Source organism: Megalops cyprinoides, chromosome 14 (assembly GCF_013368585.1).
Source record: "Megalops cyprinoides isolate fMegCyp1 chromosome 14, fMegCyp1.pri, whole genome shotgun sequence".
In the NCBI taxonomy this organism is placed as follows: domain Eukaryota; kingdom Metazoa; phylum Chordata; class Actinopteri; order Elopiformes; family Megalopidae; genus Megalops; species Megalops cyprinoides.
The window spans coordinates 1178452-1197397 of NC_050596.1; the positions used below are offsets into that span (position 1 = coordinate 1178452).

The window sequence follows — 18946 nt, forward strand, 5'->3', positions numbered from 1 at the left end:
GATTTCTTTCTCCATCTGGACATGGTCAGCAGATTCCCCAGACTCTAAAGGGATTGTGTGTTTGAAAGGGTGATTGAAGCTGGAACATACCATTAGAGGGGATGAGGTGAGGTTTGAGGTTTCTGTGTCCATTTTTTTAACAGTGTGCCCATGCTGTCACCCAGTAGTGTGTGGTACAATGACATTGATGTGTCCTTTACTGCAGTTAGATGACTGGCCATCTGAAAGCCAGGCTCACCAAGGAAGCAAACCAAAGTGGGGTTACAGCGGAAGATGCCCACATCTGTGAGACGACCGCTTGTATCCAGCTGTATAAGTCTTCCCTTTCCTTATGGACTTTCTCACCTTCCAGTGTTAGAAATGATCTGGTAACATTCGCTAAAGACTTGTTAACATGTTGCAAACCCCAGAGCAGAAAGGTTGTTATTTTCTGGATTCTATGAACTGGAAATGCCTAGTGTTGCTGTTATTACCCACATAGCTTCCTGCCACAACATTTCCACTACGATAATCTCCCTCTGTGTCATTCCTTCCTGGATTAGCCCAGTAGGGTCACCCATCTCTCCAGCAGTGCATTTAATAGGAACCCTTTTCTCTGAGTTTGAGGGAAGTGACATAGAGGAAGTCTTTCATTGCTAAATGCTGTAGTGTGAAGTATGAAGGACCATTGACATTTTTTCTCTGGCGTTCTTCCACAGACTGAAACTCACTCATATCACATCAGAAAATATAGTTCCCCCTGTGACTACTTGGACAACCCGACCCAAAAAATCCTCAGTGCAGCCTGTTTTCAAAAGCTCCCAATACAGGATGTATAGCAGAAGTACTGTCATGACATTACTCCTGACATGTGGCAGTGTTGTATACACAAATTTAACCCATTTGGAATGAGTCTGGATGAGCTGCGGGTTTGTGCAGTGCATGTGTTGGAGTTGAGCTGTAGGTTTGTACAGTGCATCCATTGGAGGTGAGCTGTGGGTTTATACAGTGCATGTGTTGGAGGTGAGCTGTGGGTTTGTGCAGTGCATGTGTTGGAGATGAGCTGTAGGTTTGTACAGTGTATGCATTGGAGGTGAGCTGTGAGTTTGTGCAGTGCATGTGTTGGGGGTGAGCTGTGGGTTTGTGCAGTGCAAGTGTTGGAGGTGAGCTGTGGGCTTGAACAGTGCATGTGATGGAGTTAATCAGATTCAGAGCCATTCTGAGCCCTGCCGTGACTGAGTGGGGGCCTCACATTGCCACTCAGACTGGTTGACCTGCTGCTAGGCTCTCCCGTCACACAGCAAGAACAGGAAGGCAGTTGCTTTCACAAGATTAGTTTCCTGAAGGCTATGAAAAAATCCATGTTGCTATGTTTGTGTGTGTGTGTGTGTGTGTGTGTGTGTGCAGGATTGGCAGACTTTATGACTTTATGAGTTGCCCAGGCTGGCCAATCGGAAGCTTGGAGTATCCCACTCGGCCTGACTTGGAAGCACATGGCTGTTGGAGAGAGGAAATTTCTGCACCGGGGCAAATTCTCCCCTTTGTCCCAGCCATTGCTCAGGAAGCAATCCTTCAGCTTGTTTATAATTTTACATTGTTCTATTTCCTCACTTTCACAGCTAACTGCCGACACAAGTTCATAGAGCAAGAGCAATGCCCATTAGCTGAATGCTACAGTACTCCAAGCATACCAGCACCGAAACTTTGTCAACTAACAACAGCTGTCATTGCTGAAGGTTCTGAATTGGACATGATCTCAACTGTCTGCTCATAGATCAGTTAAAGGCAGAGCCACGCAGTGTTCTGCTGGAGGCCTGACCAAAGGCAGTAGCTTACCAATGTTATTTCCAAATTCAAAGTACAAGGCTACTCACATAAAGAGTGGGCACTGCTTCAAAAAGGCAATTTATGGAAGGAACAAACAGATCTTGTGGTATGTTTACGTAGCCCATGTACATAGCCCCCTCTTTCACATACTGAGACTGTAATGAATGAACAACAGCAATCTCACAAACACAAATAAATAACTCAGAAACAGAAAGAGAGATATAGAAAGAACATACACCACTGGATGGTGCTCCCATTTGGTAATTGACTGTCTATTTTAAGATGGACCTTCTGTCCTTCCCCACTGCTAATTTTAGTATATGAAATATTTTTGCTTTTTTCTCAGCGTTTTTTTCTTATTCTTACTTTCACATCATTGTGATGTGACCATTGTGTGTTTTCGTGACCAGGAACTGTGATGCATTCATGTTCACGCTCACAGGAGTTGAGGGAGGCTACATGCAACATGCACTTCAGATTCAGGTGGTCTAGAACAGTTTTCTCATTGTTAAGCTACTGTTGAATGAAAACAAGGTGCTGGAACACAGCCTGCTAGGAGATCTCTGGTGGTGGTTTGAAAACAAATGACGCTGATCTCTTGTGATGTTAGGGACACTGAGTTTCCTAGAGCGGGAATGCGAACAGGAATGTGTTTGCCACAGCTGTGCCGTAAAAAATTCACCTAGGAAGAAGAAGACTGGGAAAAAACCCTGTTAGGCAAGCAGTGAAATAGAATCCCAATCCCCCAGTTAGTCATGTTTCAGAAAGTATAGACAACATACAATCCAATCTGGATCGGAGGTATATCACAGTCGCGTAAGTTTTTGTGCACTCTTATCTGTTTTTAATTAATTTTGGCTATGTTTTCTTCATCCAAGTTGAGTAACAGCTTGTTCCTATTATTACTTGCAGACTGTTCAACTACGCAAAGCCTCTGCTGGCATATCAGTCTGATTTAGCTACATGTTTTGTACATATTCAATAGCTTTCTTGGAAAAACCAGTGAAGCATATCATTTACATGTGTTTTGTCCCTCTGACGCAACTATCAGGTTTCTGCCATCAGGTTAATGATGTTTTTTAAAATAATCTGTAGAATTCCATTTTTTCCTGCTGTGTCAGCCCATGTGTGTGGACAACATCCTTACCATATCTTTACAAACCCAAGAACAGCATAATGATGTCAGCATTGAAAGGATCTTATATCCACAAGGGCTCGTCTCACTGCTGTCGTGGGAAGCATGCTTGATCGGGCCATGGCCCTGGCCTAATCTTTCAGGCAGGGTAAATGCCACTGAAAGTGATTGGTGTGTTGAAACACATCCAGTTTATTTAATGATAATGGTTTATTCTTTCAGCTACAGTTTGCTCATGAGGTGTGTGTCAAAAGAGCATTTGGAGGGATTGATCTCATAGCACTTATCATTATATCATTATATCACTTATCACATATCATTTACCTTTAATATTTATCAAGAAGAATTACTACCTGTGGCAGGATAGGACATTATCTCTATCAATACCTTTGGAAGTCATGCTAAATTATTCATATGATTTTCAGCAAAGATCTTTTATGAAATGCATTTAGATATGAGCTGATATTGGGGGTGCCTCTATAAAATCTTAACATTTGTGCAGATACACATACACGCGCGCAGGCACACACACACACACACACACACACTCACACAAACACACAACTGAATCAATGCGGATTCAAGCCTTTGTTGGCGCTTTCTTCATACCTTGTCACCAAGACCATCTGTTAGGAGCTGCGATTCTCCACCCCCTTTCCATTATATCTCCACCCAGGGAGGTACCATAAGCCCGCCTTCTAAAAGGCTCACACAATGGTGGATCTTCTCTGAGTAACTCACACTCCATTTCGAATGCCACTTTACATCAATCTGCATGTCTACAGTGGAATTTTCAGCATAAGATTCATAAATGAATGCATACCTGAAACTGAAATACAGGTACAGGTGGATTGGATCATCAGTACATGGCATTAACTTGGCCACAACATAAAAGGTCTACGTCATCCTAAGCTGAGAGATTCTTAAGTGGCAATTCCACTAAGGCTGCAAAATGGGGCTATTTACCCAATTATTCACTTGCTCATTTCCCCCAGAGCTCCTACCCACTACACTACCACCTCCACTCATCAATAGGAGACTAATTCCCATCCCAGCAGCTGCCCCTCCCCCACCTTTTGGTCCCCCATCCCCCCTCCCTCCTCCAATTTATTCTTACTCAGCACCCAGACTCTCATCACCCCATCCCCCATCCCCCAGCATTAGTGTTCTTTTTGTCCCACAACTGATGTGAATACAGATGACCACAGGCAACCCACAAACCAAAACTGAACCACAAAGCCCATCATCTTTTGGTCACTCACTGATCTGCTCGCACAGCTTTTGGTGACAGGCTGCTGCCATCCTGCTTTGTTTGTTTGTCTCTCTGGCTGTCAGTTGCATTAGACCTTTGACGACCAGCGTTCAGTATATTTGGACTGCTAACCTGCAGTGAGCTGATCAGAGCTCTCCGCTAATTCTGGCCCTCTGGTATGGTGCAGGGCTCATAACTGAAGGGTTGCTGGTTCGATTCCCTACTGGGGGACTGCAGCTGTGCCCCTAGGCAAGGTACTTAACCCACAATTACCTCAGTAAATATCCAGCTGTATAAATGGAGGAAATTGTAACCTGTGCAAGTTGCTCTAGATAAGAGTGTGCTGAATGGCAATGTACTATAATCTCCCAAACAAAGGCTGAGGTGTTACAGTTCACCAGAGGCTGAGATTATCACATTGTGTGTATGTATCAGAATCCAGCAGCAGTGTCGGGCCAGGTCCATTGGTTGGAGAGGGTACTGATGGATTCCTGCTATGGCAGGGTAGAAACCATCAAGCAGCAGGACAGCGGCTGAGCCAAGCTCAGCAGCCATGTGGTTCTGCCCCAGGGAGAATGCTGTGTGGTGACAGTGGTGGTAGTGTGGGTGACACCTTTCACTATGATGGAATGGGCTGATTTTTTAATACCAAGCAAAAACTGCCCCTTATTGTGAAAGATGTATAAGGGTTAATAGCTGTGTTACTGGTTGTATATTTTCCCTGTATCAGCTTTATCATAGGTCAGAATAGTGTCATAGATTAGCTCAATGGGGTTTTTTCACCTGCTTGGTAGACACTTCAGTATCTTGTTTTGCTGGAGCACCTTCCCTTTCAACTTGCTGCTATGGTCTTTCATTTCCTGTTTTCTCAGTTCTTGTTCTTGACATGAGGGGACAGTGCTTCCTTGTTGTCCTGGCTTTAGGATAGCCAGTTATCTAACAGCAGTGAGACACACATTGATGGTATTATACCACACACACTGAGGGTGACATGAGGGGCACACAAATAAAACAATCCAGACAGAAGCTTTGCTTGACCTCCTTGCATCTGATGAGAGGCACAGTGCACATCCCAATCTTTTCTCCTGATCGTCTTTTGGTGGATTTAGAGAGCAGCGGTGTGCTTTGACTGGCTGATCGAGGGTTGATGGGGGACGTGCAGTCTGGCTCAGAGCGTAGTCAATGTGATCATCTGCAGAGTGCAGGCATGCCGAGGTCCACCCCCACTGCTCAACAGGAGAGAGAGTTATGCCAGAAGAGTCCACCTGATACAGCGGCTGTCTCCGGGGTTTACTCTCTTACGGAACCAGCAATATTCTGTGCTATCCATCAGGGGACCAAACTGAAGGCCAACCTCTATCAACAGCAGGGTTCAACCTTTACTGCTGTCCAGAGGTGGACACCCTGGCTTCAGAAAGTAAAAGTCCTGCCATGTATTTGTTCTAGCCATTCACTAAACAAGGTGATTTCACTAATTAGCTCCTCTACCTGGATGAAGAGTTGTGCTAATTAAATTCAGCTGGTGTAGTGCATGGGTGGAACAAATACGTGGCAGGACTTTTACTTTCTGAAGCCGGGATGTCCACCTCTGCTGCTGTCTCTCGGTGGAGGTTGGATTCACTCATCTGGGCTTCACAAAGGTCAGTAGATCCCCCCTGTAATTTTTGAAACATATTTCAGACTTTGTGTTGCTCTGAGATGACCAGAGTAATGTATCACAGTGCATCATACATTACTTTTTCTCTGTGTTTGGGAAAGATAAGAAAATGATACTCCCTCGCAGGAGTTCACAGAAGGCATGGAAATGATCTCCTTTCCCAGATCTTACCACGTGAATCAAATAATGAACAGACAAAAATCTGATTTTTGTTACCAAGGTAAGACACTGAGATGCTGAATGTAGAGGATCGTAGCATACAGCATGCAGGCCTCTGTCAATCACCCTGGTTCAATGTTCTCCTCTGCTCTATATTTATTTCTTTTATGCAGTTCTTCTCCAGCCCCATTCCAGCCCTTTTCCCTGTTCCAGGGCCTGACCCAGACAGCGGAAAGGAGTCTCCCCCTGACCTATTGGGCGATTCTTGCAGGAAGGCCCCACGAGGAACATAGCCGTGGTATACTGGATTCCTTGGCCATATTTGTACATACACAGCATAAATACATAGCACAAACATTCCCATAAACATGTGTGCACACACATACTCTCACACACACACACACACCTCTGAAGCGGCTAAGCTTTAGCAACAGCACCCATTTCGTCTCCTCAGAGCATCTTCAGCAGAACCCTCCTGGGCTGTGATAACAGGAGGACTGAGATCACTGACACAGTGTAGAGCTGCTCTACCAGCCCTCCATTGTGGAAAAGAACCCTCTTCCTCTTAGTGCCACACCAGCGTTAAATTGCCTTGCAAAAAGACACACTTTCTCCTACTCCAACAATGCACCATTGCATTGTATTATCACATCTGGGTGGAAACACTGTAAACAGCTGTAGATTTCTATCTGCTCCACCTCCGCAGGCTCTGTCCCCATTTATTTATGCCAAACTGGTATACTGTATATGATGGGGAGGGGGTAGCAAGAAACCACATTCCAGGGGAACTGTCAAACAGCAAAACAGATCTGCCAAGCCTTTAAAAGAAGGGGTGGTGGGGGGAGGGTGTCCAGGGATGCTTTATGAGAGAGGGCAGAAGCCACAGTAATTCTCCAAAATGGCAAACAGTCAGACATCTCAAGAGGGGCCTGAGAATCCACAGTGAGGCACGGCTAAAAGTAAACAAACAGGGAAAGAATTTGAGGAAATTCTGTGGAAGGGCAACTACATTCCAAGGCTCAGCCCAGTCCTGCAAGCACACCAGCTCAGTCGTGCAAGCACACATCAGATCTCCCAGGAAGCGGCCCTTCTTCTCATAAACATGGGGCAGTCTCTCCTTGGGTCAGGTAAAGATGGTTTATCACAGTGCATCTCCCTGGATGAAAACCTCACAGCCACAAAGAAAGTGGAGCTGCATTTCGACAAGCCCAAAATTGGTTGCTGTTTTTCTCCTAAGAGAGGAGAAATGCTCATATTCTCTCACAGTTAAAAAAAAAAGTTATAGTCTTTCCGCAGTGTGGCTTTTGAGTTATATAAAGACTGTTACCATTTTACTGTAGAGGTAGCAATAAATAGAAGGCTACATTTTGAAAGCGTACATGGCCCATAAAGGGATGTTGATCCAAAGTTAGTGCATACCTCAAAGCTTAAAAGCTGATTTTGTAGGATGCAAATACATTGTTTGCGGTGATATATATGTGCAATGACCTACAGAAAATGTCAGATTATGTATGCTGCAATGGGGTTTTGAAATCACTTGTCACTTTGGAATGTTTGAATGGAACTTGGCCCTAAAGAAACAGATGTTTTGGAAACCGTTACAGTGCAGATGCGAGCTGACCTCTTTCCTAAACAACATTCCAACAGCAGGTTTTCTCTGCTGGGAATAGCCAAGGAGACAGCTGTTCCAGATGGCACCTGGCTGCAGATGCTATCTGCACAGTGATAGTGTGGGGAAGGAACACAAAAAGAGTGTAGAGAACAGTGATTCACCGACACTGCATAGGGATTGTGAGTGTGTGTGTTTGTGTGTTTCTGTGTGTGTGTGTGCTAATGTGAGTGTATATGTCTGTGTGTGTGTGTGTTTGTATGGGGGGGTTGTTGGGTCTCACAGGCTGTATTTTGTCCAGTGACACCACTTTCAAGATGTCCATCAGTAAAATGCAAAGAGAGGGATGAAGCTGCAAATCATTTACATGACTTGTGGATATGATGTTTGGTGTGATGGTGGAGGTATATTGGCAGTGTGGTGTGGTGTGTTGGTGGAGGAGTGGACTGTGTGGTGTGTTAGTGGAGGTGTTGACTGTGTGTGGAGCAGTGTGCCATTGTGGTGTGTCGGTGCGATGTGTTGGTGGAGGTATGGGCTGTGTGGTGTGGTGTGCTGGTGGAGGTGTGGGCTGTGTGATGTGGTGTGCTGGTGGAGGTGTGGGCTGTGTGGTATGGTGTGCTGGTGGAGGTGTGGGCTGTGTCCTGCGATGTGTTGGTAGAGGAGTGGACTGTGTGGTGCGGGGTGTGATGGTGGTGGAATGTGGTGTGTCCTGCAGCAGTGGAGCAGTGTGGTGTGGAGGAGTGGACTGTGTGGTGTGGTGTGTTGGTGGAGGTACGTACTGTATGGTGTGATGTGCTGGTGGAGGTGTGGGCTATGTGGTGCAGTGTGTTGGTGGTGGAGTGGACTGTGTGGTGCGGTGTGTTGTTGGAGGTGTGGGCTGTATGGTGCAGTGTGTTGGTGGAGGTGTGGTCTGTATGGTGCAGTGTGTTGGTGGAGGTGTTGGCAGTGTGGTGTGGTGTGTTGGTGGAGGAGTGGACTGTGTGGTGTGTTGGTGGAGGTGTTGACTGTGTGTGGAGCAGTGTGCCATTGTGGTGTGTCGGTGCGATGTGTTGGTGGAGGTATGGGCTGTGTGGTGTGGTGTGCTGGTGGAGGTGTGGGCTGTGTGATGTGGTGTGCTGGTGAAGGTGTGGGCTGTGTGGTATGGTGTGCTGGTGGAGGTGTGGGCTGTGTCCTGCGATGTGTTGGTAGAGGAGTGGACTGTGTGGTGCGGGGTGTGATGGTGGTGGAATGTGGTGTGTCCTGCAGCAGTGGAGCAGTGTGGTGTGAAGGAGTGGACTGTGTGGTGCGGTGTGTTGGTGAAGGTATGGACTGTATGGTGTGATGTGCTGGTGGAGGTGTGGGCTATGTGGTGCAGTGTGTTGGTAGAGGAGTGGACTGTGTGGTGCGGGGTGTGATGGTGCTGGAATGTGGTGTGTCCTGCAGCAGTGAAGGATAAATTAGTCCCCTCCCCCTTCTGCTGACCCTGCCCTGACAACTAAACCAAAAACAAAATATTTGAATGGGGGATTACGCAATAACCTGGTGGTGCCATTGCAAGAAAGCCATCCTGAGATGAAATAAAAGGAGAATGAGACTCCTTAGAATGGCTGGAGACACAAATGCCAAACACAGGTGATCGGCTGTCAGTTCCAATAATATCATATACTAAATTCGGGAATTTTTTTTTCTGTTATTTCTCTCCTGCAGTGGAACATGATCCATCTGAGCAATTTCATTTTCCCGAGTGTAATCATCTGCAGCCACATTACTATAGTCTTTTAGTACAGAGTCTTAGTATGCAGAGTATTTTAGTACAGAGTAAGTGGCTGCATCACAGTCTGTCTAGAGGTTGCAGCCTAACGGCATCCTTAGTTCTTCCCGTTTCTGTCTGTCTGTGACTGATGGTCACATTGGTTCTGTGTGCTAAGAGAGTAGAGAGGTAGAGTGGCAAATTCATCTGTGGGTTTAGGCACCCACCCCTGCTCTAACACCCCTAAAATCAGGTGTGGTTTAGGCGAGGAAGTGCCCACCCACCCATTCTCCCCATCCCCGACCATCTACCCCCCAGGGGAGCAGGGGAATACCATTTGCCCCCCCTTTCCCTAAGTGGGGATCTCTTGGGGATGGTGAGTGGTGATGAGGCGTGTCGACTGCGGCAATTTCTCTTCTCTCCCCCCCCCCTCCCCCCCACCCCCCGGGGGCTCCGAGCTGCTGCTGTCATGGCAATGATGGATCTTGGATGAGGACCAGCGGCCATGCATTACCGACCACACGCGCAGCCTTGGGGAGGGTGCTCGTCTGGAACAGCAGAGTGGGTTTGATGGGGGTCCCCTACCACTCCTTTTTATATCTCCCTTACGTCTCTGCTTTTTCCCACCTGGCCCACTCCCCTGAAAATGACACACCTGCTAATGTAATGTAATAGCCCCCCCCCACCCCCCACAGTTCCCGGAAACATCCAATTTCCTCCAGTACTTTTAGGGATCTCTGTCTATAAAAGCTGTCTCTCCTCTGGGACCGGGTTACATTCCTCAAATAAAGATGCCATCTAAATTTACACTCCCCACAGTCCTGATGGATGTGCCTTTTTGTCAACAGCAAAGCAGCACTGCTTGGCCCATCATTTGCTGTGATTGGCCAGTTCAGACACCCATTCATACAACCTGCCAGCTTCCACCTCAAAGGAATTTTTTTTTGGCAGGCGGTTAAAATCTTGCTTGACTTTATTGTACCTGTTAAGCATATGTATGCAAAGCTGTCAGAATGGCATAAGAGATTACTAACCTCAGGGTATGAAATGAGACCACGCAAACAACCAACCGAGCAAACTGAAACAAATGAAGGCCTTGTTCAGCTGTAGCACTGGTTCGAGCTCTGATGGCTGCTCTGTCCCATGGCACCAACGCACTCTCCCGCCTGCCCACAGTGGCATAATGGCAGTGTGGCAGCTGTGTGTGCAGCAGCTCACATTACACATCACCCCCCTCTCCTTGCACCACGTTGTGTTCAATATAGAGACACAGGATGCATTTGAGACTGGTGGGGGTCTTCTGGGTCTTTAAAATTTATCACAAAACCTTTTTTTAAATTTAATTGGATCAATTATCCGGAGTAATTAGAGCCATGTGCTGGAGGTTCTTGCTGATGGATGGAGCAGGGGCAGAGAAACCTCGAGTGCTGTCCATCCACTGTCCACAATGTCCTCTGTTGTCCAAGAAGCTTTATCTCTGCAGCTAGGGTGTGTGACTGGGGCCTGAAGGTGAGGTGGAGGCCTCTGAACCATCTGCTGCTTTGTACCAGGAGCCAGGTCTCTCCCTCTGTGTGTTTACTCACTTTTAGGGTTATTTCTACTCATCTGCTTAAACTGGGAGAAGAGTAGCAACTCCATATATCACTGTCAGAGTGCCGCACACTAGGCGCATGGTGACTCTAATCCCTGCCCCCACCACCACCATCTGCAGTGGCAAACCCCGGTGTCTGGGGTGGCTTTGGGGTGGAGGGGGAATGTAAGAGAGAGGGCCCTTTTCTGCACAAATGCACCATCAGTTCCGCTGTATTACAAGGTGCCCCTCCCCCCAGAAACCACATCCAGGCTCCACACACACAGCAAAGATGGCTTTCTACTGGATGCTCTTGATTCCTAGTGTCTAAAGCTAATTGAATCATTTGAACTCTTATTTTCCTTTCCCCCCCACAACCAATTGCCACATAGAGTTTCCATTTTCTCCAGCTATCTGACTTAGCATTTTAATTGGCATGAGCAAGAGAATGTGTAATCTGGAAACATATGGTTTAAGAAAGAAAATAATCCCATTAACTAATCATTTATTGCTCTGTAGTTATTTCCATTCAAGAACCCCTCTAATTTGCTGCACGGGATAGTAAACTTAGGTGGCAAGCAGCTTGGCCCTCCCAAATACAAACGTGTCTTAACTTTACTGGCAGCCACAGTATCTGGAGAGATGTTAGCTCTAAGAGTCTCAATTAATCATCAGTAACTAGCACACAAAATGTGATGTCTCAGACATAATAACGCTGTTCTCAATCCTTCTGACCAAACAAGGAGGAAAAACAATTCATTCTCTTAAATGACATTTTTATTGCATGTGGCTAACCATAATCAATACAGACTACAGCAACACTAAACTACACTCATTGAAATTATCGTTTTTGTAGTATCACAATGAACAGTATATGAAGTATATACAATGGAAGACACAGTAAGATCACTCAGACCTCTTGTTTTACCTGCTGATATCGAGAGAAAAGATGCATACCTATGAAGACACAGCTGAAATTACTTCTAGGTTCCAATAGCAAAACAGAAAAAATGCACAAACAGCTAAATTTAAATTTGTCTTAAGGTATAACAAATATATTTACACAATATTTATACATTTGGTTTCACTCTGTAAAATAAGTTGTTTTTTTATTTTAAAAAATGTAAATATTGCATATGCTGTTTGTAAATTGTACCTATGTAGCAAGATTTACTCTAAAATCAAGAACAACTTCTCATTTTTTTCTTTATATTACAGCATTTTTATAAAATATTTTCTTAGTGGCATTCCATCGTTAAAGAGTTCAGATGGTACCAGCGTATCCTGGAGTTCCAAACTCAAACCCCTCCAAACCCAGCACATACCATTATTAGTGCTATCAGTTTGGGGATTCATTAAAACACAAATGACATGTTATTTGAATTTTTAAATGTTGAACAAATTCCAAATTATCATAGTTGAATTCTCTGTATTTGTACATTATTTACAGTATTAGGCAATTTTGAGGAGACTGAGCCCAGACCCTGTCGGTCAGACACTCTCATGTTCAATCGATTGAGTTCTTTTTTTTTTGTCTTTTTTCATGTCAGATCACTGAATACTCTGCATTCAAATGTGTCTTGTATTACAATCTAGGTGTTGTAAGTGCAAGACACTGCATTGGTTCTGACAAGCTTGTTTCAGTCCAAAACACCTAGCCAGCAAGCAGCAGAGTCTGACATATATGATATCGATGCGCACTCCTGCCCATTACTCAAGCTCATTGCCAGGTTCACCATTGAGCCGATCGCATTCGGCCTGGGACTCACTGGTGGAGCACTGGGTGAATGGGGACAGGAAGAAGTCACTGCCTGTGAGATCAGCAGTGAGTGCAACAGAAAACACAAGTGGGCTGCAGGTAATTGGAGCCCAAGTGTATACAAGGCGCTCTTGAATGGCAGACAAGGACACACAGCTATACAAGTCTAACCTCCCTCACGTTTACAAAATGCTTCCATCACACCTATCATCATCTACTTTTTATATTCTGTAATAAAATATTTCCTCTTGCAAAATTGTAAAAATTAATTAATATATTAAATTAAATATTTAAGAAAAAATAAAATATTAACGATAATAATTAAATAATTCTTTGAGTCTTCGATTTCAGAAGTTGCGCATTCAGTATGCAAGCAGCAGCTGTCTGGGCCAGAGACATTCAAGATTCATGGGCAACTGTGTGTCCTTGGTTCTTTCATGTAGAGGTCCAACCTAAACATCCTCAGTAGAAACACTCTATGACAAAGTAAGGCTTTCGACTGGTGTTACAAAACATTCACTTTTGAAAATATTTTTTTTATATAATTTTAACATTCAAGCAATAATCTGGCTTTTTTGAGGTAGGGCTTTCTGCAATTTTTTGTTGAATTTGTGGAATTCCATCTCTGGGCTGTACATGTTGCATACAGACAGACAGACAGACAGACACACACACACATACGCACAGACATACACACACAGGTATATATTCAATACCTAAATAAATAAATGTGTGAAATTTGTATGTATGCATCTACATGTGTATGAAGCATTTTTGAAGGGTTGTGTATCTTCAGACTTGATTCACAGGTTTAGTGAACAAGTGTCACTGGCAATGCAGGCCACAGCCTAATATAAAACCAGTGGTCAAAGACAAAAGACAACATCGATGAAGCAGAAAATTCGTATCTACATAAATCTGTCCACTGTAAAGTTCTGTTCGGTTCCTGATAGAGGGCTGGGAAGGGGGAGGAGGGGGAGTGGGCGCCTGAGGAGCTATATGGCAACTTTCCAAGGTTGCGGGTCAGAGGTCGGGAGTCATAGGTCACCTACAGCAGCATATGATCCAGTCGACCCGCATGGCAATTCCTTTGCCACATGGCTCTGCAGTGTCTGCCCATTCGCTCAGCGGACAGAGAGAGAGCTTTGGTCTTGTTAATCTAGAGGAGAAGAGAGAGAGAGAGACCATGAAAGAGGTGAGTCTGTTGATTGAGGACCTCAAACACAGCAGTGTGAGTATGGAAGACTGACTGCCCTTCCTGTCCGTGTCTGTGTATTGGCACTGTGATTTATGCCACTGAAATGGGACCAGCAAGGAGGGGAAAAGGTTAAATGGTCCTTTCCCTTGCTATTACCAAGTAAGGAGTGCAGGCTCCAAGGCAACTGAAGCAGCAGTTGTCTCTCGTATCCACACACGCACACGCTCATACTCACACGCACATACATACACTCGTATTCACACACACAAACACAGACATTCATACATACACATTTAAACTCACATGCACAGATACTCACTAGGGCTGTTAACAATTAATCGACTATCGATTAACTGTTAATAATAATTTAATCGATTAAGATTTAATTAAACAATTAATTGATTTAAACTTCCAGAAGTTTAGAACCGTTTCCTCTTGTAATTAGGGCTGTCAACTTTAACGCGTTCGCGCTTGATCGCAATTAATCTGGAAACTTTAGCGCGTTAATTTTTAACGCAAATTAATCATATTATCAAGTTTGACTGCACCTTCCTTCCATAATTCCAGCACGGACATTTACCTGGCTGAATTACTGAAAGGCGTGGCAAACGCAGATGTGCTGAACGGCAAATTTCGTTTTAACCCTTTCACGCGTACGGTCACACTGGTGATTAGCCGTTTAGCGCATATGCTAAAACTGGTGCCATTAGAACACTAGATTGGAGAAATTCTAGCGAAATTTAGCTTTGAGGAAACAGCGATTTAACTCTAAAAATACAGTAAATGCTAACTGAAATCTATCTAATAACACAAATGAAAACATAACAAACCATATAAGGTAACACGCGCGCTATATGCCATAACAAATAAGTTACATATTCTCAGCAGCTGGCCTTACTGTGAACAGACTGCGCACAAGACTCACCCCTGACCACGTAGATATGCTGATCTTCCTGAATAAAAATACTTAGGTTTTAGGTTATTTAGGTCTATTTGAGCATAGGAGATCAGATTCTGAAGTGTGTATGCCTTTAGTTCAGAAGGCTTAGTTTAGGCTACTGTCGTCTATATCGTTCAAGAGGGATAATGTTAGGCTATCGGTTCACTTGAGACAAACGAAACGGAGTTGTTTTAGTTTTTTCCCCCTTTTTCCTGTTGGCCTTAATAGGAAAATGAAACCTAGGCCTACACAACATTTTGTGATATGCTATACAAGAATGTCCTATATTTTTGATTTACAATAAACATTTAACTGAGGAATATAACATGCATTTGTGTTATGTATATATACAAGGTAACTATCACTTTTATAATAGCCTAGAGTACAATAAACTTCAACGATCGTAGAATTTACGCCTAGCCTACTAAACGGTATTGGGTGGGCTAAAAAAAAAACCTGACAATCGATTATTATTTGATAAGGTTAACAATCGATTAAGGACACTTCTTAAAATTCACACCCCTAATACTCACACATACTCATACTCACTTGCACACATACACACAACCACACACACACATACAGTGGATATAAAAAGTCTACACACCCTTATGAAATTGCAGATTTTTGAAATGTAAAGACAGAAATAACAATATGTCAGACTCTTTCCATCTTTAATGTAACCTTCCAACAAACAAAAATCCAGAGAAAGAAAGAAGAGTTAATTATTGAAAAAATAAATAAAAAGAAAACTACAACACCACAAGTCACCACACCCCCGCTCAACTAATACTTTGTGGAAGCACCTTTGCATTTATTACAGCAGCAAGTCTTTGGAAATAAGTCTCTATTAACTTTGCACATCTAGACTTTAGGTCATCACTGTGCAACTTTTTGTGTTGAAGAAGAGCGCTCTCGCACAGCACAATGGAGTTCAAGATTGTATTGACTTTGTAGCTTACCTCTCACATGCCTTATACATTTATCGATTATGCAATGCATTGATTTTCATTTAATCGTGCTGCACGTATAAGAAGGTTTTTACAGAGGCAGCTGAAGTTTCAGTCATTATACTAAGGGACCAATATTTTGTGTCAGATTACAGTAGCCTAATCACAATAATGTTAGCTAATGTTAACCAGTTAGGGCTACTACTTGTGTGTGCACTACTGTCATCATTACAACAAGCATTTTCTATTACTGCTTGGATAGTACATTTTTCAATTCATTCGAAAATATTTGGGTTAATAACGGGTCTGGTTCTCACCTTATTGATGAACGTGAATTGTAGTCTGCGAGTAAAGCAGCTCCAAATTCCTCCCTCAATGTCAGCTGCCTCCGTAAAAATCTTCTCATACGTGCAGCACGATTAACTGAAAATCGCTGCATGGCACAGCCGATGCTAACTGCCTGGGGAGCTAACGTTAGCGATCTAGCGATAGATTTGACAAACATAGCTAGTTAGCTAACAGGCTACCAATCTGAACGATTGTTGAAGACTAGCTACTTAAACAGGTTGGCTGCTTCCTTTGTGATACTCTGACTAAGCCCCTGACAACAGCAATGCTTACATCGCCACGTAAAGTATGGTTAGTTTTATTTCGCTTGCTAGTAATCAAGCTAATGTGGGGATCCACAGAGTTATTTTTAGGTACAGATCTACAGAACTAACCAATCGAATTTTGGAGGTAGCCAGCTTGTTATATTTAAGGAATTCAGCTGGCTAATCAAATGATGGTTTAAAGGAATTATTATGACTGGGCATGTAACTAACAGATATCCAGCTAACTGTTGCTATAACGGATATATTTGTTAAATGGGACAGTCGCATCATTGGTGTCTTGTTCTAGTACCGTGCTTGGGCACAGTTAGCGATTACACTGATGCGTACCGTGCCCAGGCCCGCTTGAAGAGGTTCAGCATACTGTGCCCAGGTACAGTTCGGAGCGAACACACTAATCAAACGTGCTCGGGCACGGTACGGATTGCCTAGTGTGAGTATACCCTAAGACTTTGATTTTCCTTTTCTGAAGCCATGCCTTGGTCGACTTGAATGTGTGCTTTGGGTCACTGTCATGTTGGAATGTGAAATCCCTCTTCATCTTCAGCTTTCTGACAGAGGCCAGCAGGTTTTAGGCCAAAATATCTTGATATTTGGAGCTATTCATTATCCTATCTATCTTGACAAGAGCCCCTGACCCAGCTGAAGAGAAGCAGCCCCAAAGCATGATGCTACCACTACCACGCTTCAAAGTCGATATGGTGTCTAAATTGATAAAAATTTGTTTGATTTGCTGATGACACTAACTTATATTGATCTGGGAAAAGTTTGGAATGACTTCTGAATACAATGGAAAGGGAACTGAAAGTCTTTAAGAAATAGTTTGATATTAACAAGTTATCATTGAATTTAATAAAACAAAGTTTATAATATGTGGTAATCAGCAAAGAGTGTATGAAAATAAATTTCTGGGTGTAATAATTAATCATAAATTATGTTGGAAACAAAAATGTCTAAAACCATTGTGATATTAAATAAAACTAAAGATATCTTGAATCAGAAATCACTAAATATACTGTATTGTTCTCTCATAGTTCCATACATTACCTACTGTGTGGAGGTATGGGGAAACACATACAAAACCAACACTAATCCAATTTTCATGGTACAGAAGAGAGCCATAAGAATTGTAAATTGATCTGATTATTATGAACCAACCAATGTGCTATTTACTAACTTACATACTTAAAAAAATTGCGATCTAGTTGATCTTAAAACTGCACAGATAATGTACAAAGCACAAAATAATTTACTTCCTAACTGTATTCAGCGGTTGTTTGAAATTAGAGAGAGCCAGTATGAACTTAGGGGAATATGTATGTTTAAAAAAACAAAGGTAAGGACAAATATAAAAAAATAGATGTATATCTGTCAAAGGGGTAAACTTGTGGAATTGTTATGACAAGGAATTAAGAATGTGTAGTTCACTTTGCAAATTAAAAAAAAACTTAAAATTAAGGTGGTAAACAAATATATAACTGAGGTATGATCATTACTGTGTATGAAATGTTTGGAACTTTTGTTTTTGCTTCTGTTTTGTTTTGTCTTTGTATAGCCTAAACCTAGTAGAGAAAGGGTTGCCTATTAGAATATTTTACGTAAAAAGGGTAGCTATAATAAGCTAAAGCTTAAGCCTACACCATTTCGGTCACTATTCTTTGTTTCCTTTTAATGTAATGCCTTATTGTTATTTATTTATTTCTATGTGCATTATTTATTTCTATGTGCACTTGGATGACGAGCTTTATTGGCTTTGTGCCAAACATATCTTTTACAATTTAGGCCGAAAAGTTCAACCTTTGTCTCATCAGACCATTTCCCCACATGGTTTGCAGTGACTGAATGAATCTTTTCGCATAATTTAGACAGGCTTGGATGTTCCTTTTTGTAAGAAAGGGTTTCCATCTTGCCACCCTACCCCCTAGCCCAGACCTGTGCAGAATACGAGAGATGGTGGTCACATGCATGGCGTGACCAGTACCTGCCAGAAATTCCTGTAGCTCCTTCAGTGTTGCTGTTGGCCTCTTGGTAGCCTCCCTGATAAGTTTTCTCTTTGTCCTCACATCAACTTTGGAGGGTCAACCTGATCTTTGCAATGTCTCTGTGGTGCCATATTTTCTCCACTTATTGATGATGGTTTTGACAGTGCTCCATGGTACATCCAGTGCCTTCGATATTCTTTTATATCCCTCTCCTGATTGGTACTTTTCAACAACTAGCTCTCGCAGTTTCTTTGGCAACTCTTTGCAGACCATGGCTCTCCCAGTAGGATGCAACTCCAATCATTCAAGCAAATCCTACAACAACAGCTGACTTTAATCTGGGTTTAATCAGAATCACTTTCATTGATGGCAGGTGTATGATATTTAGCTACAGATGTGATTGGTTAACTTTGAACACAGAACACAGTTATGAAAGGGACTTATGCAATCAGGGTGTTGTAGTTTTTTTTTTTAATTAAAAATGTTCCTGAAAATTAACTATTTGTTTTTTTCTCTGGATTTTTGTTTGTTGGAAGATTACATTGCAGATGGAAAAAGTCTGACATTTACATTGTTGTTATTTCTGTCT

General features: G+C 43.1%; 1 protein-coding gene across 12 annotated transcripts in view; it reads right to left on the bottom strand.

Moving 5' to 3' along the window:
* The window catches only part of LOC118788792 (insulin receptor substrate 2-like), a 95643-nt gene that overhangs the window by 56261 nt on the left and 20436 nt on the right, over nt 1-18946 (bottom strand). Inside the window, exon 2 of one of the 12 annotated variants that reach the window (XR_005005441.1) lies at nt 13729-13835. The exons of 10 other annotated variants lie outside the window; for them this stretch is intronic. Coding sequence is in view for 1 of the 2 variants with exons in the window: in XM_036544879.1 (XP_036400772.1) it covers nt 13831-13835 (5 nt within the window). In the remaining variant the exon portion in view is untranslated. Of the gene's footprint in view, nt 1-13021; nt 13836-18946 lie in introns of those variants that run through there. One more of the 12 variants, XM_036544879.1, reaches the window with a different exon arrangement.